The sequence below is a fragment of the Xiphophorus hellerii genome, chromosome 9 (assembly GCF_003331165.1).
Source record: "Xiphophorus hellerii strain 12219 chromosome 9, Xiphophorus_hellerii-4.1, whole genome shotgun sequence".
NCBI lineage: Eukaryota > Metazoa > Chordata > Actinopteri > Cyprinodontiformes > Poeciliidae > Xiphophorus > Xiphophorus hellerii.
Genome location: NC_045680.1, coordinates 14,510,806 through 14,536,675, shown reverse-complemented (window position 1 = coordinate 14,536,675; position 25,870 = coordinate 14,510,806). Strand labels below are relative to the sequence as shown.

The window sequence follows — 25,870 nt, the reverse complement described above, 5'->3', positions numbered from 1 at the left end:
GTGCATTAAAGCAGTGTTGATTTTAAGCCATCACGCTTTGAGGATTTTCTCAAAGCTGACTAAAATAATTTCCTTTTGTGGCACATTGTTAGAGATGAAGATATTTCTTCTTGTTTTTCTGGATCTCTGAGTCAGGAATCAAACCCCAGACATTTGTGTCAAGGACTAATAGTCTGCAAACGAGGCTCCTGCTCTATAGACATGAAACTATCTCTAAGGTCTTCACTAGTGTCTCACATCTTTTTTCTCCCCTTGTGATGCGACACAACTACTTAAAAGATTTATAGTTATGTAGTACTTTGGAAAGGTATTCATACCTTTTCACATTTTGTTATATTACAACCAAGAACTTCAATGTATCTTATAAGGATCTGACATGATTTTAAAAGATTTTCACAAATACTATTCTTGAGAAGGTCAGCGCATCAAGAGGTCAACCCCCAGAAGAACGCTGGCTAAGAAACAGAATGTCTCAGTATGAATACAGCTGTTCTGTGAAGGCCTAAGAGAACAAACTGCATCATCACAGCAGACAGACAAGAAAGATATGGAGAGGTTTAAAGCAAAGTTAGCTCTAGATGAATGTCTCACAGAGCATGGTTGTCCACTTAAACTGATAAGTAGATCATTATTTAGAGAAGCAGCCAAGAAGTCCACTATTACTCTGGAGGATATGCAGAGATCTGCTGCTCAGGTGGGAGAATCTTTTAAAAGGATAGTAACTATTATTAACTATTAATAGTAACTTCATAAAGACAGATTTAGTCTTTTTGAAGGGAGTAAGCCTTCATCAACATAAAGCTATAATGTTTCTTGTTTAATGTTTCCCACAAGTCATGCAGGGAACACAGGAATGTGGAATCGCAACAGTGAAACTTGTTGGTAGCAGCATCATACTGTGGGAAATCCTGCTCTTCAGCAGAAACGGGGAAGCTTGTTTCTGCTGCGCCTGAGAGACTCAGTACTGTGGTGAAGATTCACCTTCCAGAATGCAGATATTCATGCTATTCATGTGTTTGAACGGCCTAGTCAAAGACCTCTTTCACCTCCTGCACTAAAAAAGAAAAGTTTATTTGAACTAATTTTCTTAGTTTTGCTCAAGCTATAATTCTGATTTGGATAATTCTGAAGTCAGTTATAGCTTGAGCAAAATTAATCAAATTAGCTGTAACAAATTTGAGTAATTTTTGACGTTAGTTAAAAAGAACTAATATTTTTTTCAGTGACAGTACGTGGATGGATGGAAGTACTGTCCAGTGTGTCTCGCTACTCCTCCTTTTGCTCGAATAGTCCAGCCTCTCTGCAACGCTGATCCAGATGAAGTGGATGTGAAAGATGACTGAATTATGATCTTGGCTCAGCATGTTTATTAAAATAATTAGAAAGAAATGAAATGTGTTATAATGAAATTACACCACAGCGTACATCGGTATGAAACTCATTTCTATGTGGGAATGTGGAACATTTGTCTGAAAGGAGGGCCATGTAACCCAAACATAAGTGCTATCGATTGCTTTGTTTTAGATATTCTTTCAGCATTATAAAAACAAAAAGGCAAACACTCATTCTGGTTGGAGTTTGCACGTTTGCATAAAATGCCACAAATCTAGCTGATTTTTATTTAAGCATTGATTGGATGGGCTATGGGCATTAATGGATAGGGTCTAATAGAACCGGCTTACAAAGATAAAGAGCCGCACAGACAGTTAGGATAATTTACACGCCACTTACAGCACTAGTATACATATAAATCTGAGGGAACTCCACCACTGTTGCTTTTGCAAAGATGACAAACACAAGCGCAAATGCCATTATCATCGATCGCAAGGCTTTTATTACAAACTTCCTAAAGGAAACGCCATGGGTTTTTTTCTTGCATGAAGCAAAAAGGAATAAATTAACATGCAAAACAGACAGGATTTGTTTTGGACCGAAAGTCAATCTCAGAGCATCGAGAAAGGACATTTTTCTCCTCAAGTGTTTTCAATGTAGCCCTGCAGTAAACAATGATCTGCATGATGGCTGAGTTGGCTGGAGTCAAGCAGAAGTCTTTCAATGACACATTCAAGGTTGTTTTAAAGGAAAACTGCGACTTGTCTAGTTGCTGGAGCTGCAGATATTAGACAGATGACAGGTAAAATAATATGGGCTCATGATAATCTAGGGGGATCAGTCAATCAAATCAATAAATCTAATTTTATTTGTACAGCACATTTCAGCAATGAGGCCGTTCAACATCATAAAAACACAAAAATCAACAACTGCAACGTTAAATTTTTCCAAGTGCCATCATTGCACATCAAAGTGTTGGTTAGTGTTTCATTTGTTACGGTCCAAAAGCAACTCTAAACAGCTGGGATTTATGTCTAGATTTAAAGGAACTCAGTGTTTCCGCTGTTTTACAATTTTCCAGAGGTTTGTTCCAGATACGTGGTGCATAGAAGCTGAATGCTGCCTCTCCATGTTTGGTTCTGGTTCTGGAGATGCAGAGTAGACCAGAACCAGAAAACCTGAGATGTTCTAAAGGTTGATACAGTTTGTGTGATGCCCATAGAGTTTAGCGTTAGTTTCTTTTTTAGATGTTAGCATGGCAAAACTACAATGTTAGCCTGAAGTCAACACTAGCTGTCCTTTTCTCATTCTCCCATTAAGTGGTCTATTTTTAAATATGTTTGTAGTTACAGTGACATGACTGCACATTTTCTTGAAGTGCATCTTCCATAATGACATTAAGTTCAAGTTGAAAACAAAAAATAAGTGGTAAAATCAACAAATCTTTGCACAGCTGTCCTCAACAACTTAAATGCTATTTTAAGAAATAGTTGAATAAATAAAATTATTACATCATTATAACTTTTATTATAATCATTAAGAGAGAAGATTTGATTCTCTTTCTTCTAACCTAGTAAGCTGAGTTCATAACATGGTGGGTTGAATGGTACTGTTACTATACTAATAAAAACAGTCTTGCACAAAGACATTGTAGTTTTTTATGTTTGAATCCTTCTTGGTTATTAAAAATGTTACTTTGTTTTATATTTCTAGATAAACTCTAAATAAGATTAAAAAAAGGCTTATGAAGCACTAAAGTGAAGTACACATACCTTAAACTGCTTCTGATCCTACTTTATTACTTTTCACCTGTAAAGAAACAGCATAAATATTCTGCTTACAGAGAGATTGTGGTGCATGTGAGTCTGAGGCTTGCAGAGGGAGGGAGCTGCAGTGTCACAAGTGAAAAGCTCAAAGGAAAATTGAAGCTCCATAATGGAAGCATAATGGGCTTAGTGTCAGAGTCTTGCAGACAACCCGGGGGGGAAAGTATGACTGCCGTCAACCTCTCTTACCTCTATCCATTGTAACCGAGGTCCAGGAAGCAACAAGGAGACAACAGTGAGACCAAAACAAGCTCCAGAGGAACACCAGCAGCCTAATGGCTGCATGTGGATGGAATTTATAACAGTGAAATGGCCTCCTCTCCTCTTTGTGGGATTGTAGATCATCACATCCCAGACTTGCTTTGAATACTCAAAAGCTTTGATCTTAGCTTATATAGGGTTCATGAAAACAAATCCTAAATGCAGTTATATAAATCTCATATTGGAGTTGAAGATACTTTGGTTGGATTTCCCAAATGCAAATAATAATACATTCAGAAAAGCAACACCAATTCTAAGATCTTGGGTTCTTTCTGTGGATGAAGGAACCAGAGTGTTTGATTAGAAATAAAACTAATGCTACCAAAACATTAGCTCCCCTGATGATTAATTCATTTGAGCCATTCCATAATAATATAATCTGAGGCTGTCATACACGCAAAGTAAACAGATTCAATCGATTGTGGATTTTTATATTGACCATATTTCTCACTGCACAAGGTGGTACCCCTGACTTGCTGTTCCAGAACAAGGTTTCTGTGTATTTGCAGTAGCAGGTGTCACCCTGTGTTGTGCACAATGTAAACACTGTAGGAAAGTGTGAATGTGATGTCTAATGGCACTGAAGGTGGTCTGTTTTTAAGGAAGCCTTTACTTAAAGTGTAAACTAGCTAAACTGATCAAACCTTGACAGGATAATTCCACACCACTGAACAGAAATGTATTAAATACTAAAACTGATGGAGTCTTTATTTTTTCCCGTAGTTTACTACTCCATACAGTATTGAAGGAGGGACTAGTTCAGGGCACCGTTTGTGTGAGAAGTGTTAAGCTAACATTTTAATTGGTCTTTATCAAGATATCAATCAAGATATAAATTGATATTAAGTAAATACCAGGAGGTCTGCCATGTTTATAACGCACTGTGGTGAGGGACACCATGTATCTCTATTCATCTTCTCATTAACTTTTGGCAGCTTTAGTGTCCCTGCTGAAAAACCCGTATGCTGCCCCCTCTCCCCCCCACCATAGGGTGATGTCAAATGCTAACTTTCCAACAAACACAGGGTTTTGCATGTAGGTTAAAAATGATTTTTTCCACAACTTTTTCATGTAACATTTCGTCTTGCAGCTCTTCCATAGGGACCATGTTTGTAGAGTGCATGACTATACTGTGTTCCTAAATCCTCATTATGCAGTTTGTTTCCTAATGTTCAGTAACAAACCTCTGAGTACCTCTCCTGAACAGCTGCATTTACAGAGGTAAATCAGAACATCGATATGAAGAAAAAGTGGTAAACAAGGGGCAGGATGTTACCAGGCATCTCTCATGCTGCTACTCTGGATTTTACCCCAATATTTTTTAAAGACATAACTTTCAGAAACTGTTCTTCTGTCTCAGGCTTTTCTTCTTCTTTTAGCTTCCACTTTTCTAATTATTTTAGAAAAGTGGAAGCTAAAACAGCACAATATGCTACATTCTCAAACAAAAATAGTGGACAGAAAAGTTGAAAAGACCTTCAGATCTTGTTTAAGAAGCCAAGTTTAAGAAAAAGAAAGACGTGAATAAAATTTTGTGCTGACTACTGTATGTACAATCCAGTTCAATCCAAGGCTGAAGGTCTGGCAGCTTCCACCAGACATGTTGATAGTTATCTAACACCTTAAGTCGCAGCAGATTTTCAGTGTGACACTGGGCAGAGAGGGGGGTTGAGCATGGGGTCAGAGTGCACTTGTGCGTTAGATAGTTAAGGATTAAGCTTTGTCTCAAGTGTTGTGCAGAAAATCTGCTGGGGGATCTTCATGAATGTGTAGTTAAAAATCTGGGTCAAGGTTTAGCGCATTTTCAGAGTGTGTATCTGTGTGCGTTTGAGCCGAGGGTTGACGACAAGTAAAGGAGATTTAGACTCCAACCATGTGTTGGTTATGTTTGGAGAGTCTCCAGATACGTTAGTCTATGACGTCATAGTCCAGAGGCAGAGCTGAAAATATACTGTGTTGTTCAGTGTGTTCACTTTAGCCATGTATTGGTTACTTTTAAACATGAGCAGTATAATAAAACTGCAAAATATTATAAACACTAGACAATATACTGTATATGTAGCTTACACCTGTTGGAGTAGTTTTATTTGGTCTCAAAAGTGTAGAAATCTGTGACATTCTGCACAATTCAACTGAATAAAAATTGAAATAATTCAAGTGCAACCTAAAACTAATACCATGTTAAAGCACCTTTTGGCTCCACTGTCAGTTTTTTTGGCAGGAGTTTATCAGTATCCAATAACTCAATCTGATCACTCTACTATAGCTGGTAATGTTCTCCAAATCTACCAGGTGTTGAGAACATCTTTTGTCAGAAATGAATTGGCTGACCATTGTTTCTGCTTAGGGGTGGGGGTCATTTCTCAACACGACCGAGCAACTGATGGAGGCCAGGCAAAGCTTTAATTAAGATTTTAATGATGAAAACTTTTAAATGAATGAAGCATTCCTTAATATATAACAACAGAATCATAAACTAACTCAGAGAGGACGAAAGTAGAATAAAAGTCTGTCAGGTTATCAGGTTTCAGCTGGGAGACAGGTTGATATGAAGTGTCTGTATGGTGCAGTATATTATGTTAATAAGTTATGTAATATTGTTCATTTTTGTGAATTGTTAAACACTTTCAGAAGAGCAAACTTCTAAAAGTATTTTTCCAAAGACTTGCATCTCATAAATCCAGATGCATCACATCAAAATGATGTAAAATCATTTCAGTAAAATGTTTCCAAGACATTATCTAGTTTATTAATTTGTCATATGATCCACATAGATGCTTGTTTAGCAGAAGTTATTCTGGGAATACTTTCTTCAGTGCAGCAAATTATTGTCAACAGATCTTTACTGTCTTGCAGTAACCATCATGGTATCCAGTTCTACTGTACAATCAATATACACTTTTACAAATAACTGAAAACACATGCAATGCCCTTTGTTGTCTTATCAAATGTGACATATATGTTCACAGATATGCTCCAGAAGAGCCGAACATGATATCAGATTCACCTTCAAAACTTGTAAACTAAAGAACAACAAAACAAAATATCTGCATTCCTGGCTTACAAACCGCAGAACCTAGAGAGTCTTTCCAAGGATCAAGGAGGAGTAATGAGAATGCCAGACAAATGTGTGGAGAAGAGACGAGAAAAGACTTGGATGGTACTATAAAGGAATGAGCTAGCCTTTCGGAGCGGTGTACTGGCGCAGGAGTGTGGAGATGGCGCTGGATTCAGTGACCTCCTCGGGAAGAGAGCCCTCCATGTCTTTGATGGATGGGTCAGCGCCGCTGTTCAGGAGAAGCTCTACAATGTCAGCAAACTCGCAGGCGGATGCTTGGAAACACAGAGGACATAATGAAGCAGAGGTTAGGAGGAGGTGTTCAAAGCAAGTGTTGAGTTTATGAAGGAAAAAATCTTTTTTCTGTATATTGTGTTAATACATGACTAACTGGAATATGAAGATATGGAGAATTATCAACAAGTCATATAAAAACAGAGAACAAGCATGCTTATATAAGCTTTATGTGTTAAGACAGACTTATTGCTAAAACATGCATGTTTTAGGTGGCATTAGGCCTGTCACGATAACAAATTTTGCTAGATCTCAAATTGTCCCAGAACTCATTGAGATAAACGATAAAATTGTTGTTTTGAGACCATTTTTAGTAATATAATAGCATTAATGACATAAAAAAACACATTCTCAAGGATCAATAAAATTTAAATTCTAATGAACATTTAAACACTGGAACTGGAAGACATTTGAAATATCCAAAATAAATAAAGAAAATAACAGAAATAACAAATAAAATGAATTATGAAGTCTGTGTAAACAAAATTATCTTTCAAAAAATGGATAGTTGAGACCAAAACACCAAACTGAAGACTTTTATCATTCAGTTTTTAGTAAAAAGAGAGGGAAAAGAGAAAAACAATGAATGAAGCAAAAGGAAATTATTGAGTTTCTTTTAATTTATCATGCAATTAATTGATTTATTGTTTATTGTGACTGGACCAGGTGGCATGTTAGAACATTGCAGCTTTGTTGACCTTGTTAATTTACCATTATATTGAGGCTGACCTGCAGAAAATTTGATACAACAAAATAACGGCTGGAGTCAAGAAAGATGTAACATTCTGAACAAATCTCCATTGTACAATTACACAAAGGTAATACTGACCTATAGAGTAGAGTCCTGTTTTACTGCACAATAAAGTCACTTAACTTAAGTAACATTAAAGTAGTGTTGCACTCAAACATTTGGTGCAGTCCTTTTGTTCTTAGAAGTTTGGTTGGAATAAAGATGAGCAAGAAACATAGAAGGGAAAAATAAACCTATCAGGAATATCAATCATTTTTGGTTTCACTTTAGATAGAAAGATATTGTTTTATTTTTTATATAATTAGCAAACGCTTCAGAGAACTATATTTTATTCAGTAAATATTTAACCATACATGTTTTGCTAAGCTATTAATAGGATAAAGTTAGAAATACCTCTTTTAAACTGTAGTAGTGATGGGTATCTTCTTTAGGTAAACCTACCAAATATCTTTTCAACAACTAGCATTGTTTAATATAGCATATGTAGAGGATTGAAGTTAATGAAAAGCTTATCTGCAGACCCTGCAGTGACACTGGCCTGGACCTGAGCCTCCTTCAAACACTTCATTTCTGCCCCACTGGCAATATGTGGCCTGCTAAAAGGGTATTCTCTCTCTCTCCCTGTTTCAGTGCAGAATAAAGAGGAGAAGGGACAGCTTGCACTTTCCTAACCCAGTTAGTGAGTCCCATCATTCCTGATGCACCTCTAAACCCTGTGGCACCCCCCCACCCCACCTCCTCTCTCCCTATCCCTCTCTTGTTGTGAGTGCTCTTCTCCGTCAGTATCAATCGCAGGCTCCTTTTAAAAAGCAGACTTTGTGCTGTGCCACGTTCGCTGATGTCAGCAGCTGCAGTGATTGACAGCTAGGCCTTTTAACCTGCAGCCCAGAGGTGGCTGACGGGCCTGGATGCTGGTGGGCGTCCAAATGCGCGAGATGTGATGATACATCGGAATGCATGTGGGCAAGTAAGCAAATGTGAGTGCATGTATGAATGCGGAAGTGAATGAAGTGTTAAAAGCTCAGGGAATCAGCCAAATCAGACTAACCAAGCTCGACTGCTTTTTCTTTTTTTGCTTTTTACAGCTTTGGTTGCAGCTTTCCTCTTGTTGCTCCAAACAGTATTTTATTCAGCCAGCCGAGTGCGCGCGTGGCGGGTGTCTCAGCTGGGCCTTGAGCCGTAAAAAGTGGCCAGCCCTCAGGGGAGCAGTAGAGGAGGAGAACAATTTATGGTGAGCAGTAAACCCTCAATTAATCACTTGCCAGCCACTGCGGCCCTGTGCAAAGAGAGGTAGGAATGAATTTTCATTCTCTGCTATTTGTCTCTTTGAGTTCATCGCTTATGTTTATTAGTCATCTTTTTATACCACATCCTCAGGGGCTGCTCTGATGAGTGCATGTATGTGTGTGTGTGTATGTAGCCTGCTGGTAGGTGATGCAACATGCCCACTCCAACGCCACCACGCTGGAGGACAGATGGTGTAGCAGCTCATACACACATGTACGGTCATAAAGAGGCTCAAAGGACGTGAGCACCGCCCATCAGGGACACGTGTGCTGGGGCACGAGAGGGTCAGGGGAGTCTGAGGACCACTGCTGATTTCCTCTGGGAGGTCTGGCGATTATTACACACACAGAAAAGAGCGCGCACACAAGCACACTCAGCTAAGGAGGCACACATACAAACCAAAGAACAGAAAGGAAACACAGAGACTTGGTGAAAAAATAGAAAACTGTTGAAAATTAAGATGAGGAATGGGACAGAGAGTTAGAAGAAATATGATAAATCTGAGACAAATGTGGGCAACGGGTGTGTGGGCATGTGTGTGCGTGGGCAAAAACCAAGCTGCTGTACATAAAGGGAGGACGCATGCAGACAACATAATCATGACAATGTAAGTTTTTTCAATTGCTGAGATGAATACAAGGGGGCTCCTTACCATAATGTAGCGCTGTCTGCCCTTCATTATCCTGAAAAAGGCAAAACAAGTGTTTACTTCAGCAGACCCATGACAGTGGAGCAATAAAATACTCCAGAGTGAGCAAATTCAGAGAATAATCAGGGTGAGATGCTGCATCTTTGCTTTGCATATTGCAAAAAAGTTTTGAACAGCCAGTGTCTGTAGTGGAGGACATACTGACCGGTTTTGTTCACTCTATTTTCTCTGGTTATACTCTCCATTTACTGTTTACTGCTAACATTAACTTGAAATTCTCACTTTGTCTACTTTCCCATATAAAGGGGTGTCTTACTAACGCACTTAGAAGTCAAGATCCAGCATGTTATAAACATGTCTCTGCATGGACACATCTCCAGCATGTTATCAAGTGTTCTCTTTACTTTGTCGTTGTATTGCTTTTTTTGTTTATTGTTTTGTATTTTTATCACACAAAGCACTTTGAATCGTGTTGTTGCTGAAATGTGCTGTCCAAATCGACATGCCTTAACCTTGTTAAAGCAAAGGTCACAATTAAAGATTCTGTTTGCTGTTGGTTATGCTGCTTTTGTCCTGCTATAAAAAGAACAGGTCACAGTCTCACTTACTATTCGGAGCTGCATTAGAAAGTTGCACAGTGTATCTCAACATTTTGGCAATAATTTTTAGGTCATATGGACTCCAATTCTGTGTAGTCTTTGATTTACTTTCAGTTGAAACAACTCACATAACAGTGCCTCTGTGTTTTTGTATCATTTCTGTTCCTTCGTCCTCCAGTATTTTTCAGCAGATTGCTGCTCAAACTGAGTCTGGGTCTGCAGGGTCTAAAATTGACAGTCTGTGTCAGAAAGTGTGCAGAAAATCCAAAAGGGTCTCTCATGTGGACGAGGACGACTCTGTGTCTTTAGAACAGTACAAATGGCATTTGGGGCTAAAGGGTCAGTGGTGGAGATATAACTCTTGTATGAATTGTTTGACTGAGGACAACGATGTGGAAATATGTGTGTGCGCAGGTATAATGAAGCAGAATATATGACAGGCAACATCAATAGCAGATTCACTTCTTAATCATCACTCCAGACTGCCTTTGCACCTCATAATTGAGACAAATGGATCAAGCTGTTGCCATTGGTCTGAGAAATGAAGAGCTTGAACTGAGCACAGTGTTTCGAAATGCCCAGAAAGACAAATTGATTCGTATTACGCCGAGGGAATGCAAAAAACGTTGCAGAAAAAATAAACAAACAGAAATAACAACCTCTGGTATATCAAAAACAAGCAAAGCGTTAAATAAAAGTTTGAGACATCACACAATAAGAAGAAAGAAACAGTAATAAGACCCAAGACATGACAAAAATGATAGAGCTTTTTTTGACATTTATAAAAAACCTGTAGTAAATAAAAATGTTTTCCGTCCTGATTTAAAAGTGTCAAGTGTCTCAGTTTTTTGGACAGTTGGATCTAGAGTTGAGGAGCATACTAGTAACTAAATGTATCTTGATGTGTTTAAATTTGAGGTTTAAATTTGCAACAATTTCTAAATCCATATTGGTTGTAGAGGCCTTTAGTGGAATAAACAGACAGGAAATAGGTAGAGAGAAGAGAGGAAGACATGCAGGTCTTAGGAACGGCAATCGAACCCAGGACGGCTGCGTTGAGGATTCTACCCTCTGTATGTGGCACTTGCTCTACCTCTACAACACACAGTGCCGCAGCATTATTAAAAGTGACATTAAATATACATTTTAAAAAATATTTTAGGAAACATGCGCTGTCTCAAAATGTCTTAATTTTTTTCACGTAACTGTGTTCCTTCCACTTTTCTTCAATCCTAACATCTCTTTTTCTCACTCTGCCTTTCAGTTTCCTCTTCACGTTCATGTCCTCTCCCTCTCTTTTCCACCTGCCTTCTTCGGCTGGGAGTCAGTGCATTGTGAAACCACTGTTGTGTTTTTCTTCGTCTCTCAGGACCAGCACTTTGGGGACCTGCTTATTGGATTAGCGCTTGGTATTCCCTCTGGGTGGATTTCAGAACACAGATGTGAATCGCCACCAGCATGGAAATCAGTGCTGTGATTCAACCAAGAGAGCAATGCTGTCTGTCTGCAGGTAAAAATCACAACTTAAGATGTTCTGCACAAATTGTCCATTTTATTTTTCTGCTAAGAGCAGCAGCAGAGTGGAGAAAAGTACCTTAAAAATATGGCTTTTAAATAAAGACAACACAGATTCTTATGGCAACTGTTATAAGAATCTGGTTATAAATACAAAACTTTGAAGGTAGTGGAGAGGGTATTACATAAAATCAACTCTTTTTAAGTTTTATGTCATGTTATAATGTTATTCCCTCATCAAAAATATACCTGGAGTTCAGCTTTGACTCTTTAATGCAAGTTTGAGAAATCCTTGAATCTCCCATGGTAACCAATCAGGGGTGCGTAAATGAATACTCCTCCAAAGCAATGTCTATTTCCATACAGACCGCCTCACAGAGCACTTCTCCCCTGCAACTTCCCCCTCTCAGCTCCTTCAGACTAATGGCAACAGTCAGTAAACACCTGGTGGAACTGCAAGTACTCCTAAGAATGGTTGAAAATGGTATCATGGAGGAGCATTGAGGTCATGATAGGCAGAAGAGGGAGTGTTGGAAAGTGTAGCAGCTTCTTAAAGAGATAAAGACCAGTTTTAAGGTGTCAAGTTGCATTTTCATAATAACTGATGGTGACATAATTACCTGATTGTACTATAATATGGCACTATGTCCCTAGAAAATACATAATATCCCTTTTTAAAAAAAACATTCCTCGTTCTTGTATACATCAAACAAAAGCAAAAACAGTGAGTTAAATCACCTAACTCCATAGCTTTATTTAAAGTGAAAGAGATTACAACAGTGGAGGAGTTTAAGTATCTCGGGATCTTGTTCACGAATGGGGGAAGAAGGGAGCGGGAGATCGACAGGCGGATTGGCGCAGCGTCTGCTGTCAAGCGGGCGCTGTACCGGTCCGTCGTGGTGAAGAGAGAGCTGAGCCAAAAAGCGAAGCTCTCGATTTACCGGTCGATCTACGTTCCCACCCTCATCTATGGTCATGAGCTTTGGGTCATGACCGAAAGAACGAGATCGCGGATACAAGCGGCCGAAATGGGTTTTCTCCGTAGGGTGGCTGGGCTCTCCCTTAGAGATGGGGTGAGAAGCTCAGTCATCCGGGAGGGACTCAGAGTAGAGCCGCTGCTCCTTCACATCGAGAGGAGCCAGTTGAGGTGGCTCGGGCATCTGGTCAGGATGCCTCCTAGACGCCTCCCTGGTGAGGTGTTCCGGGCACGTCCCACCGGGAGGAGGCCCCGGGGAAGACCCAGGACACGCTGGAGGGACTATGTCTCTCGGCTGGCCTGGGAACGCCTCGGGATTCCCCCGGAGGAGCTAGAAGAAGTGGCTGGGGAGAGGGAAGTCTGGGCCTCCCTTCTGAAGCTGCTACCCCCGCGACCCGACCTCGGATAAGCGGAAGAAGATGGATGGATGGATGGATGGAGATTACAGCTCCCGTGTTAATTTTAAAACACATTGATCTCTTAGCTTTCTCATACAACAAAAGAGTAATAATAACAGATTATGAACATATTTGAAAAGGATTATAGTATATGTTGGCAGTGCAAATGCAGCCTAAAGCCTTCTTGCCTGCCTGTGAGGGTCATTCTCCGCAAACTTTAATGCCCCTGGATTCAGGACGGAAGCTTGATGGAATCACAGGAAATTGGATTGTCTTCTATTTGCTTTGGAAGCAGACACTCCCCCTCCGACCCTCTTACCTGCAGTCAACATCCCCCACCCCTCGCTCTCCTGTCTCCGGTGCACCCCTGTTCCCATCCCATTATGGAAGCATGTCGCACCAAACCTCTGCTTTTACATGTCATCCAAAGTTTCCTCTTGCATAACAGAAATGCTGGGCTGGATGTCAGCAGAGAGCTCAATAAAGTACTATAGTGGCAGAGGAGACTCGGCTCAGAGTGCTAGTGTATCGCCCTCATAGGGAGGGAGGAGACGGGAGCAATATGCTTAGAAGCTGCATGGATCTATCAGTCTGATTACAGTTTTGCTGAATTCAGGTCCCACTAATCTATCATTTCTACCACACAAATGATGTGAAGCAAGATGAATGTAAGGAAGAGAAAGTGAATTAGAGGGATATAAAAAGAAGGCAAGCAGTCTTGTGAAAAAAGGAAACACTGTAACTAGTCCAAAGTTGTTTGAAAAAAAAGAGTAGCAAAGAGACCAAATAATAATTTTAACTTAAAGGAGCATTGTTTGTTATTTTAAGTACAAGAACTGCATAGGTCAAACAACTAACTTTGTCAGACCAGTAAAATACAAATTTTACAAATCTACTTAGCTGTATTTTGAAATACCAAATATACAGCTAGTGGTTCATTATACTTTATTCATTTTCTGAACTTGTGGCTTTAAGCAAATAAAACTCTAGCATTAACAGAGTTTGGTGTCTAACAACGCTAAGCTAGACCGCCACACATTTTTTGGACACATCGTAAAACTACACAGCACGAGCACAACAACTTTAACACTATAACACTATATATAAATTGCACATAATTGTCACTGCTACGAAACTAAATGATATGTAGCAACTTTTGCAAAAACACACGAATATTGTTGCTCCATACCGTACTACAACATGCCAACGCTCTGTCTGTACTGATGAAGAACAACTTCTCTTGGTATGCCGAATGCTTGGACTGGTCGCAGTAGGACTGTCTGACCAATTTTCTGATTAATCCAGCTAATAAAGATTGGACAACTTGAGACAACTCTAGAACTAGAATGGAGGATAAGATTTTTGACCCAAGATATTTATTTATTCATTATGAAGACTTTACACTCCTTATCAGAATACACAAGTAAAATAGAAATGTGACAAAATTTGACAGATTTTTACAGGCATCAACATATGTACCAAAACAAGCAGAAGTGAGACGATAAGTGTAAAGTTTGGATGCTCGATCATTCTAAAACGTATTTAAAAAAAAAACAGAAAAATATTGCTATTCTTAATTTGCAAAAACTATATATTTTAGTAGAGTAAAAATGTTGATGCTTACAACATAGTGTCAGAAAATTAAAATACTGCCCAAATTATTCAACTTGCTGAAATTTACTGTAAATAAATTATCTGAACTAATTTAGAGCATAAACATTACAGTTCACTAAACCTGTAGCCTCTCTCAAGAAGAAGACATCCTGATGTCCAGAGATAAAGTACATAGATTCTGTTGTCAGTCAGTTTTGCAAAACCAACCAAATATAATTTAGTTTGTTTTTCTAGGAGCTAACAACCAAGGTGGAATGGGCTTACATGCTTGTCTCACTACAGTGATTTTTCCTGTAGCTCTCTTTTCTTAGCTCATTTTTCTGTGTCGCAGTAAACTTTCTTTGGGCTTTTCTTCCTCACTTCCCTTCCCGCCTCCTCCTTTTCTCCTCCTGCTGTCCCTGACAGCAACATTAAACAAGTAGGGAAAAATGAACAAGCAATTATGATTTATGATCAATGCATGCAGCAGCTGCTGACTTTTATAATGACAGTGGTTGGGGGGAGTGAGGATGAATGTGTGTGTGGGTTGGATGAGGGGGAATCAATAGGGGACCGGGATCATTGGTATGCAGATTCCAAGAGATAGGGTTATGACGAGTAGGTGCCATTAATCAGAAAGCCGAATGCAGATCAGGATGGAAGAGATGATACTCCTATACGGCATCATAAGTATATCTGGAGCAGCTACCACAGAGCCAAAATCAAAAATCAGACTTTGTGTGAATTAAAATACACAGTTTGTGCGTGGCATCCAGTTTTTAAAGATACTGTGTTTAAAACATTCAATGAAAAAAACAAAGATCTTAGCAAACGTTTTTTTGCAAAGTGAGATTCCCTTATTTCATGCATCTTACATCAAATGTATCAATATATATATATATATATATATATATATATATATATATATATATATATACAGTACAGACCAAAAGTTTGGACACACCTTCTAATTAAAATGGGTTTTCTTTATTTTCATGACTATTTATAAGGCAAGAAATCCCACTTATTAGCCTGGCAGGGCACACCTATGAAGTGAAAACTATTTCAGGTGACTACCTCTTGAAGCTCATCAAGAAAATGCAGAGTGTGTGCAAAGCAGTAATCACAGCAAAAGGTTGCTACTTTGAAGAAACTAGAATATAAGGGGTATTTTCAGTTGTTTTACACTTTTTTGTTTAGTGCATATTTCCACATGTGTTATTCATAGTTTGATGCCTTCAGTGTGAATCTACAATGTCAATAGTCATGAAAATAAAGGAAACTCATTGAATTAAAAGGTGTGTCCAAACTTTTGGTCTGTACTGTGTATATATATATATATATATATATATATATATATATATATATATATAAGCTTAGTGAGATTTAAGTTTTAAGTGCTGTAGTCAAATATTCCCAGGCAAATCTTGTTCAAAGCAACATGCTAAGTTTATTAGGCAGTAGAACAATTTTTAGATAATGGCATACAAATATGTTATAAGCCAAACCATCAATAAGTCATATCAAAACTTATAACTCACCTGCTAAAGGTGTTCAGTATGTTCTATATAAAATCCTTGCAGGCAGGAGTAAATCATAATCTTATTAAAGATTGTAGTTGACAGAAAATATCTTCCGGTGTAAAGAATAAAGACTGGCATGTTTCAGGTGCTCCAAACATTATAGTAGCTTTCTTAACCTAAAAAAAAATTCCATGTTAAGTTACATTTTATTATTATCCTGTTGGATATCAGGTTCGGAAAAAAATTCTGACATCTATATGGCTTAGCTTTTATTAACTATAATAAGGTGTTGACCTATAAATATAGAAGCCATCATATCAAAAACAAAAAGTCTTTATCAATGCATTTCTGAAAGTAGGTTAGACATAGTCTTGCACATGAATTTGCCCTTTGTATTTGTGTGCAGTTATCCTGCTGGTGAGTGTTTGAAAAGGCCCCCTCTTAAAAGGATCTGGGGCCAGCTGTAATCAGATTTAGGCATCTGTCTGTGTGCAGGGAGAGGTGAGTTTAACCATTCATTATGTGAGCGCTGCCACCCACGGCCAGATTAGCCTGACACCAAACTCCCTGCCCTTCACATGTCTAGGAAGTGTCCTTCACTTGCCTGGAACTTCACCCTGCCCCCTCTGATTCAAACCACTGAAAAGAAAAAAACAAACCCACAACTTCTATAAGACAATAATAATCTATTGCATGTTTTGGATACTTTTCGTTTGTGTCTTCTTGATGGAAATGTGTCCCTGTAAAAACCCTGCCAGTCTAGGACAATAGCAATGCTTTATCTACGTCAGGTTTATTGAAATATCTTGAACACGTCATTACATTTTGACTTTCTTGTCTCACCAAACAAAAGAAACTGGGTTTTCATCAAATTTGCTTCTCGTTCTTTTTTCTTCATGCACATCTTCCCCCCACATTTTTCTCTTCCCCCTCCATGTCACTGGGCTTGCTTATCCTCATGGGACACCTTAGCCTCCATTAAAGCCATCAAAAGAGGAGGATAGGGCTGAGGCTCAGAATTAACCTCACCAGAGGCCCAGTCTGTCCTCCTGCGGCTCATCGATGATGTTTAAAAAGAAATATATGAAATAAATAAATACATAAAAGAGTGTAATATGAAAATCAATGCCAGCAGTGGGGGCTGTGGCTGAGGCATTTGGAGAGAGGGACTCATAAAGCTGAGTACTGCAGGAGACTGATGGAAGGCAAAACACTTACTTTGTTTATTCTCTCTCCTCAGCCCTGTCCCCTCCCCTGGCTGTCTGAATCCAGCTCACACTCCCTCACTCTGCCCCCTCTCTCTGTCTGAAACAGTCGAGGACAGCTTTAATGCGCCTGACAATTTATGTGGATGGTTAAGAACGATGGAAATCAAATAGTTGAGTGTAGGCAAGGCCCAGTGAGTGGCCAATAAGAAAGAAACAACAGCTGATGATGGCAAAGAGGACTGTTACCTGCTTGAATGGCTCTTTAGGCTGCACTATTACTGTCAAGTTGCTGGCCCTTTTCTGAGTGCTCATATTATAGATTCATAACTGTTTCTGTGTCTGATAGGCGCTTTTAACACAGCTTGGCAACAGCTTTCTCATTTCATCGAGTTGGACTAATGTGCAGCAAGTACTAAATATGAATCCTATAAGAGCAGCTTACAGTGTCACTTATAAAATGTCAAAGGCGGTGTGAGGTGGATATTGTGCCTTTTGTGTGGTTGTATGAACTTTTACAGAGGCATGTGTTCATTCTTACTTCCTCAGAAAGAACCATCTTAAGCTCAACCAATGTTGCATGGAAACCAGAATAGCTGCTAAGCAGCAAAACTGCTGTTCTTGCATCAGCTAATCTTAGACATTCAAATGAATGCCTTGGCAGGAACGCAGGCAGCCTTTTAAAATAAAAATTTTAGATTGATTTACATTGAGCATAATATTTTGCACTTTGAATCTGCAAGTCTCCTTAGCTATAAGTCCATCTTTCATGGAGTTAGACCTTCACAAACCTAAATATTAAGCTAAAAATAATACTTATGTGCAACATTTAATAATGTTCACTTGGATGTGAATCTAGAAGAAAAAGTTTGAACAGCAAAAATAGCTAAATCATACATTACAAATCTTGCTATTTAAATACTATGAGTATCAAACAAAAATAAAATGTTCTTCTCTGTATACAACACACAATACAATTGTGTCCATCTCAGAAACATTGATATATTCCTTTGGTTTGGCAACTTAAAAGTCCAGGCATTATTTTTTTAAACATTACAAAGACACCGTGAAAACTAAAGCAGGGCCTACAATGCATTGCTTCATGTCAGTACTATGCCATTCCTCTCCAGAGATTTCAATTCTTTAAAGCTCAGCTTTAAGGTTAAACCTCCAGATGATGGACAGACTGATGGATGGATGGATGGATGGATGGATGGATGGATGGATGGATGGATGGATGGATGGATGGATGGATGGATGGATGGATGGATGGATGGAAAGAATTGACAAGCGGATGGATAATCCCACCCAGGATTATCTATCCTGGGTGGAAGGATAGATAATTAGAAGGATGGATAAATGGAGGGATGGATAGACAGAAAAATGTATGTATGGATAGATCGATGGATGTGATGACTGAGGGTTGAACTGATGATTGACACACAAACGACAGACGGATGAATAACAGGAGTGGTGGACTGATCAACGGATGTTTCAAGAAAGATGGGAAGTTAGCTTTTATTACTTCATCATGGAATTGGACACACTAATATACGTATATATATATATATATACATATATATATATATATATGTCCTTTGCGGGAAAAGGACACACAACTGTGTCCAAACTTTTGGAGTCCAAACTCAATACAGACCAAAAGTTTGGACACACTTTCTCATTGAATTCAATGAGAAGGTGTGTCCAAACTTGTGGTCTGAACTGTGTGTATATATATATATATATATATATATATATATATATATATATATATATATGAAATAATATTTCTCTCTTATGACTTCATCCACCTGGTGTATTTTGCACAGGCTCTTCTGTCTAATTCTCTAATTTCCTCCATTTTCTCTATCTGGGACATTTCAAACTGCTACATTTCAGGAGAGGAGACTCTTGGCATCACTTGCTGCCTACCAGCCAGTGAGCGCACGAAACATCTATAAAAAATCCCTTCATTTACCATGTCCCCTCTTTCTCTGTGTAGACTTCTGGTACACAAACAATCGAGGTCTGTTGTAGACCTGAGACGTTCACACAAATCCAGCAATTCAAGAGGTAAGCAGAGAGAGATGTGGATTTTTTCCCCCCCAGTTTAGAACATAAAGTTTGATAAATTATGTTTTATTTCTCTGATTTACTGTTTTGTACAATTACAACTGGCTGCAGAAAGCCTCTTTCAGGCTCTTTCAGCAAAGATAGGCTAGAAGTGCAGTGCTTATAAACAGCATCTGCTTAGTCTGCATCTAAATGTGCTGTTATGGATTTTCTTTGCCTTTCTATGGATCCATCACATTATTGTGTGTATATATATTGGCATGTAAATATGCTATATAATGTATCATTTCTTTAAGGCGATATAGATAAATTGCATGAAGAAAACAAAAACCTAAACAGCAACGTAACTTTTCCAGTTACCAACTTAAAATGGCAAATGTGAGAATAGAGAAATATTTACCAATATTGCCTTGGTATTTTTCCATCACTTTTATCTTACACCTCATTTTGATGTAAATTTTCAGAAGCTTTCAGCTGTTTAAGTTCCCACCTTCCTGCCTTTCCTCTCTTGCTGACCCTTTACATTCAAGACGATGGGATGCACAATTACTCACACACAAACACACATGCACACACACAATTATGACGAATCTTGCTGGATATTTGTTATGACTGGGCTGACTGAGCCATTAGTTATAGGAGGCAGTGCTGGGAAAGGGGAGGGTTACAAATGTGTAATAATGCCTCCGCCGTAGAATTTCAATCAGCCACCAAGGTGTGTGTTGGCCGATTTTATCACACAAACAGTTGATAGCAGTGAAGAAGACACAGATGAGAGGATTAGGTCATCTCTGTTTGCCAAGAAACAGCCTGAGCTTTACCTGAACAGCTCATCTGCACACAAAATCTATGCAAAAGTAGAAAAAAAAGAAACTTCTTAGTTTTTTCTTAAACATCAAAATGGAATTTACTTAATACTGATCAACTTACAACGTACCCGTTTTAGATCTATATCACTTAATTCAACTAGAATAATATGACTTAACACCTGAAATGGTATCCTAACAAATTAGATACCATTTCAGGTATATTGGATCCGACATTCGCATCCAATAATGAGAATGTCGGAGATGTCTTGGTTGGTGTGTGTCATTGGGCTGAAGGAGAATGTGCTCAGCTTTTGTCACAACATCTTGCAAAACTGCACAATGCTTTATCCTGAATCCAACAATATAAGAAATTTCACACCATCAGTGCTTTAACATCATCTTTGACTTGGATCATTTGGAACTACCATAAAGAGTTAAATCTGTAATGGTTTACACATTAGCTTCTGATTTGTTTTCAATAAATGTATGGTTATCTTTGGGCAACAAAACTCAGGGCTGAGAATCTCTGGACAGCTATGGGTGAACAATGTTTAAATCTTCTAAAACCTTTAAAGGCTTTTCCATTTTTACAATTCTGACATATTTTCACAATATGTCAGAATGGAGGTCCCACAGAAATACCCAATTTTGATGAAATGGTTAAAACCCAACTGGCAGATTATATTAGGAGGATTCCAGTTCATCAGTAAACAATTATTTTGACTTGTCAGCTTCGTCTTGTGTAAATTCTCATTTCTCAAGGATCCAGTCTCTTGCTACGGAGATTTTGATAAACTGAATCCTACTGTATTATAATTTGGATTGAATTGGACTCAAGGTAAATTAATCAGAATTTAACTATAGGGCTGGACTGAACTTTGACCTATTTTAATTCTATTTAAATGGATAACAATTTGATCAGTTGGCTTTGCAAAATGCCCTGAACAGAGATTTGTAATGAATTAGCGTTAGAGAAATAGACTGAATTGTACTGAGTTAGAAGATTCAGGACAGTATTCTTTACTACTGAAAATGTCAAATGAGGAAACTTTAAAAGGAGGGCAGTCTTCCAACACTCCAGCAGAGTGTTGGACCAGGGCTTTATGCAGTGTGCTATGGTCCAACAACTTACAGACACATTGCTTCTTTTTTATTTGTTTGCCAAAAAATATTGATATACACAGATTTGAAAATGCAATGATAAAAGTCTTGAAAGACCTTTTTGAAACACACACACAAACAATAAAACTGTCCACATTTCTGTAAGGGGTTCAAGTGCAAACTGTGTGCATGAGATTTGTTGTGTATTCACCAGCCACCAACTGAAGGCCACTGATATTTATTACTATTGATCTAGCTGGTCCTGGCTGGAGACTTTTGTTCGTTCGGCTTGAGGCTCTGACCTCAATTAAGTTATGAATTTCTATCTGATAGACTGAGAGTGCTTGGGGCCTGCCGTGGCCGAGCCACCACGCTGGATTAATTAGAATTAGCGGTGCTGCGAGTTGCTCTCCCCGCCTCATGGATCATGTTGTTTTAATACAAAGCAGGGGCAAAGGCAGGGAGGGTTGGATTGAAGGGAACCGGGGTGCGGGGGCAGGGCAGAGTTATGAGGAGAGGAGAAACAGAGTCGTGCAAAATGCAAACAAAAAAAAAAAAAGCCGGAACAAGTCGAGTAGAAGCATGTGACACACAGACATGTGCTTAACACCAGCGCTGCCTTTTCTTCCCATCAGCTCCCCTTTACGTCAAACCTTAATATTTCCTTCCTTCCTGGCATTGTGTTCCTGTTGGGTTAACCTGTCTCTCACCTGTCTATCCTCTTTGTCAGCCTAATCCCCACTCTCTGTCACACAGCCTCTCTGTAATCACAGACTAACTCACGCATTGTGAACGCCTTCATTTGACCATTTTTGGCCATTGTCATCACCTGCAGCATCACAGACCCAAAGCACCCAAAGCAGGGCCTTTTTTAACCCCGTTTCATATTAATTGGCATGTGATATCTTGAAATCCATTTCTCCATAGTAACCCTAAGGCTTGACGGTAAGGTTAGAAGAGAGGTTGGGATTTCCAACTGGAAAACAAAAGCAGTGCATTGTGAGAGACAGAGAGTGGGGGTGTGCGTGAGTGTGTGCATAAATTTGGGATTACTACATCCGGACAGCAATGACCACCAGCAGAGCAAACTCACACACACTTGTGTTGTGGAGACTGTCCACTGACGCAAAGCATTCCCAAACTTCTTACCTTCACCTTTGACCATTATATTTATATAACTAAATATCTCAGTCCAAATGTAATTATAACACACATATCAGTAATCTTACCCTAAAAACAAACATGTCCTATTAAATATCCTTTAGACCTAAACCGTACCTTACAGAAGGAGTCCTATTATTTTGTTAAACCCAGCAAGATGCTGCACATCTTCTACAAATTTGTTGTAGAGAGTGTAATGTCTTCTGCCATCAGGCGTTTCTTCAGAGCCGCTGTAGCACTGACTGCTACAGGAGATCATTCTGGCCCTCAGCCATTAGCATCTACAGCAATTCTCAGAAGAGACCTTTATAATATAAGTTACAGCAACATTTAATCTACATTTGGGGTTAATAATGTATTTTTGAACTGAATTTGAATTTTGTTCTCAAGGAAAATTGTTTACTGTTCTCCTTTCAGGTTTTATTGATGCACAGAACAGCTTTTTACCCAAATTAGTCTATTTTTGCAATCAACTGAGTAGTTTTGTTTGCTTGATTTTTTAAATCCTTTTGAGACACAGTAGCATCTTTTCCTCTACATCAAGATGTGTATTTATACATGGTTGTTCAGTGTAATAAAAAGCTACTCATCAAGCAGAGTTAGTAAACTTTTTGTGTGTGTAGTTGCTCTAGTTGAAGACACACATCTCTTCTTGGTAAATAAAGATTAAATTAAAAAGTGTATAATAAATATAGCTGGCTGTAAATATGTTTCTAACATGGGCAAGCCTTCCAGCTCTTTTGGAGGAGAACAATATAATCTTGACATTCTTGAAAATTCAATTTGACCTGTTCCCAAAGAAAAACATTACAATTATATATATATCACAACATTATTATCTCACAAGAAGGGAAAATATGATTACTATGTTTTTAGATCTGTTCTAGTTTAGATATTTCTTATTTAGATCAACCTGTAGTTAGTAACCCATTTATATAACTGAAACCACCACACCACCTGTTTTAGAACGTCCTCTCATTTACCTAAGCTTAATACGGTGTAATTAAAACCAATGACATTACTGACAAAATCAAAGAGCCTCTACAACAATTTCAAAAGAGCTATAAGTCAACAGCTCTGTTAAGACAATTAAAAACACAATACTTGTTTTTAGCAGACTGTGCTAAAATGAATGAAGCACAAAAACACACAGGTTGTCCTACATTTACTGGCACCCCTGAAAAATATGTATAAAAATGTCTATAAAAAGTACAAACTAATCAAAAATTGTCATCATCACCATTCAGATTAACAAATATAAAGTAAAATAAAAAAAAAACTGGACCTGTGAACAGAGGTGGACCAAGTCTAATCAACATGCAGTCAAATCTGTAAAGCTCACTGTTAAGAGAATGCAACCGCTGTTACTTCAAGGTTTCTACACACATTACCCAGGGGAGTTTTAATGATTTTTGGTTTATCTAAGCATATTTCAATAATACCTGCAAAAAACTGCAGCTGGATGGTTTGAAAATAACCATACCAACACAAAACGTATAAAATCTTAATTATTTATGATCTTTTTGCTGTGTGGATCAGGTTTTCCCTGTTGCTTTAGAATGAAGGCATGCTGGATATTTACACTCTACTCTTCATTATTACGTACTCTGGCCTGAACAACAGGTCAATTATTTAAACTTCAGTTTACAGCGTTTTGTGAATTAAGGTTTTACTGCCTCTGTACCCCACAGTTGGTGAAGCCTGCCCCACTTTTTCAGGGAGTATTAGCTGCGGAAACATGGTGAGGTTTAATGTACCGTACAAACACCAGAGCCAGCTCTACAGCTGGCAGGTGGCAGATCTGTGATCTGCGTATTCAAACTCACGCAGCTACCTATTGTGGTCCCTTGATCCTGGATTAACTATCAAACGAGCTCTTAATGCAGGTTACCAGGGTTTGGGAACAATTCGCTAAAACAATCAGTTGATTACTTTCCAACGATTTTCCTTCTCTGCCAAGCAAATAATAATACTTTTTGTTTTAACTCTTAAGCCCCCCCTCCCTGTTTTAATCAACAAATTAAGCATAAATCATGTTTGATCTTTATTTACTGGTTGCTCAGCAGTTGGTAGAGGTCAAGGGAGATTACTGGATGCTTTAATAGCCCGAAAACAAGCCAAACATTCCTCTGTTTCTCTCATGGACATGTACAACCATAAAGTGTCTTTGTTTCATGTCAGAGGCTTTGCGGGAAAAGGACACATTTATAAAAGCCTTTATTACATTTTTTTATCTTCCCTATATCCTTTGGTTTATTTTGGCTCCTTTCAAAGTAGAGGATGTTCAAACATGTTCTAATTTGAAGTGTATTGTTTAGTAAGCTATATAGTGAGATAATTGGCATCTTGACAGAGTGATATGATTTAGCTGATTGTATTTTGCTCTCTGCCACCACATAAATCTGTCCCCAGCAGCTCCAGTGGAAATTAACATTTTTTTAATATTCAGTCTCCTCCACTGAACAGTTCCTCAGACACCTGAGAGAGCGACAGGTGGAAAGTTCCCAATGACCTGAATTTATGAACAGATCAGTGCTTTGATTTCCTGTGAAATCTCACTTCTTTAAAAAAAACTCCTGAAGTTTTCCATGAACGGACAGTTAGGAAAAATTATCCATAGGATCATTAAAATTAAAATGTGGTGTCAAGCAGTTCACTGCACTCCAGCTAGAGCAAATTTCCTGACTAAGTAGGCAAGGAGAGGCAATTTTATTTTTTAGCACATTTCAGCCACAAAGCAATTTAAAGTGCTTTACATAATTAAAAAGTTGATAAAACAGCAAACAAGCAAAACATGACATTGCAGTGGCAAAACAGAGGAGAGCAATGACAGGTTGAAAAACAAACTACAATTTATGACGGTCCAGTTGTTAATCAAAGGCAGCTTTAAACAAATGGACTTTTAAACGATAAAAGAACTCAGTTTTCCAAAATTTGTTCCAACTTAGAGGAGAAGAAAATCTGAATGCTGTTTCGTCAAGTTTGGATCTGACTCCGGGGCTGCAGAGTTGACTTGAACCAGAAGACCTGAGTGGTCTGGAAGGTTGACACGCTCAACATGCCCTGTGACTTATTGCAGAGGTCCTAATTTTCATTCTAAGTCTTACTCTTTAAAGAGAAAAAAAAGCAAAATTAGGTAATATTCTGTACAACAAGCACTTGAAGCCTACAGCTAAATTAGCGGGAGCTTCTCCTATAAAAAATAACTACAGACAAAGCGCTTATATTTTTATCACAGTAATAATCAATGCCATACCATAATAGCAAAGGCAGGAATGTTGCTTAAATAAAAATGATTCTAAAATGTACAACATTTTCTGCTTTAACTTTTCCGTGAAAGTATTGCGATACAGTCGTATTTTCACTCAAAGTTGGAATAATGTGAGACTCTAATATCAGCCAATGTTCACATTAATCAGAAATAAATGACTGTGAATGTGTTACGTTTTGAAAAGAGAA

General features: G+C 38.4%; 1 protein-coding gene across 1 annotated transcript in view; it reads right to left on the bottom strand.

Annotated features, from left to right (window-relative positions):
• Positions 1-5,815: 5,815 nt before the first annotated feature.
• The window catches only part of acbd6 (acyl-CoA binding domain containing 6), a 34,664-nt gene continuing 14,609 nt past the window's right edge, over positions 5,816-25,870 (bottom strand). Inside the window, exons 7-8 of the mRNA XM_032573114.1 lie at positions 9,462-9,492; positions 5,816-6,752 (exon numbers count right to left, since the gene is read on the bottom strand). Coding sequence (XP_032429005.1) covers positions 6,598-6,752; positions 9,462-9,492 — 186 coding nt within the window. The 3' untranslated portion in view covers positions 5,816-6,597. The remainder of the gene's footprint in view (positions 6,753-9,461; positions 9,493-25,870) is intronic.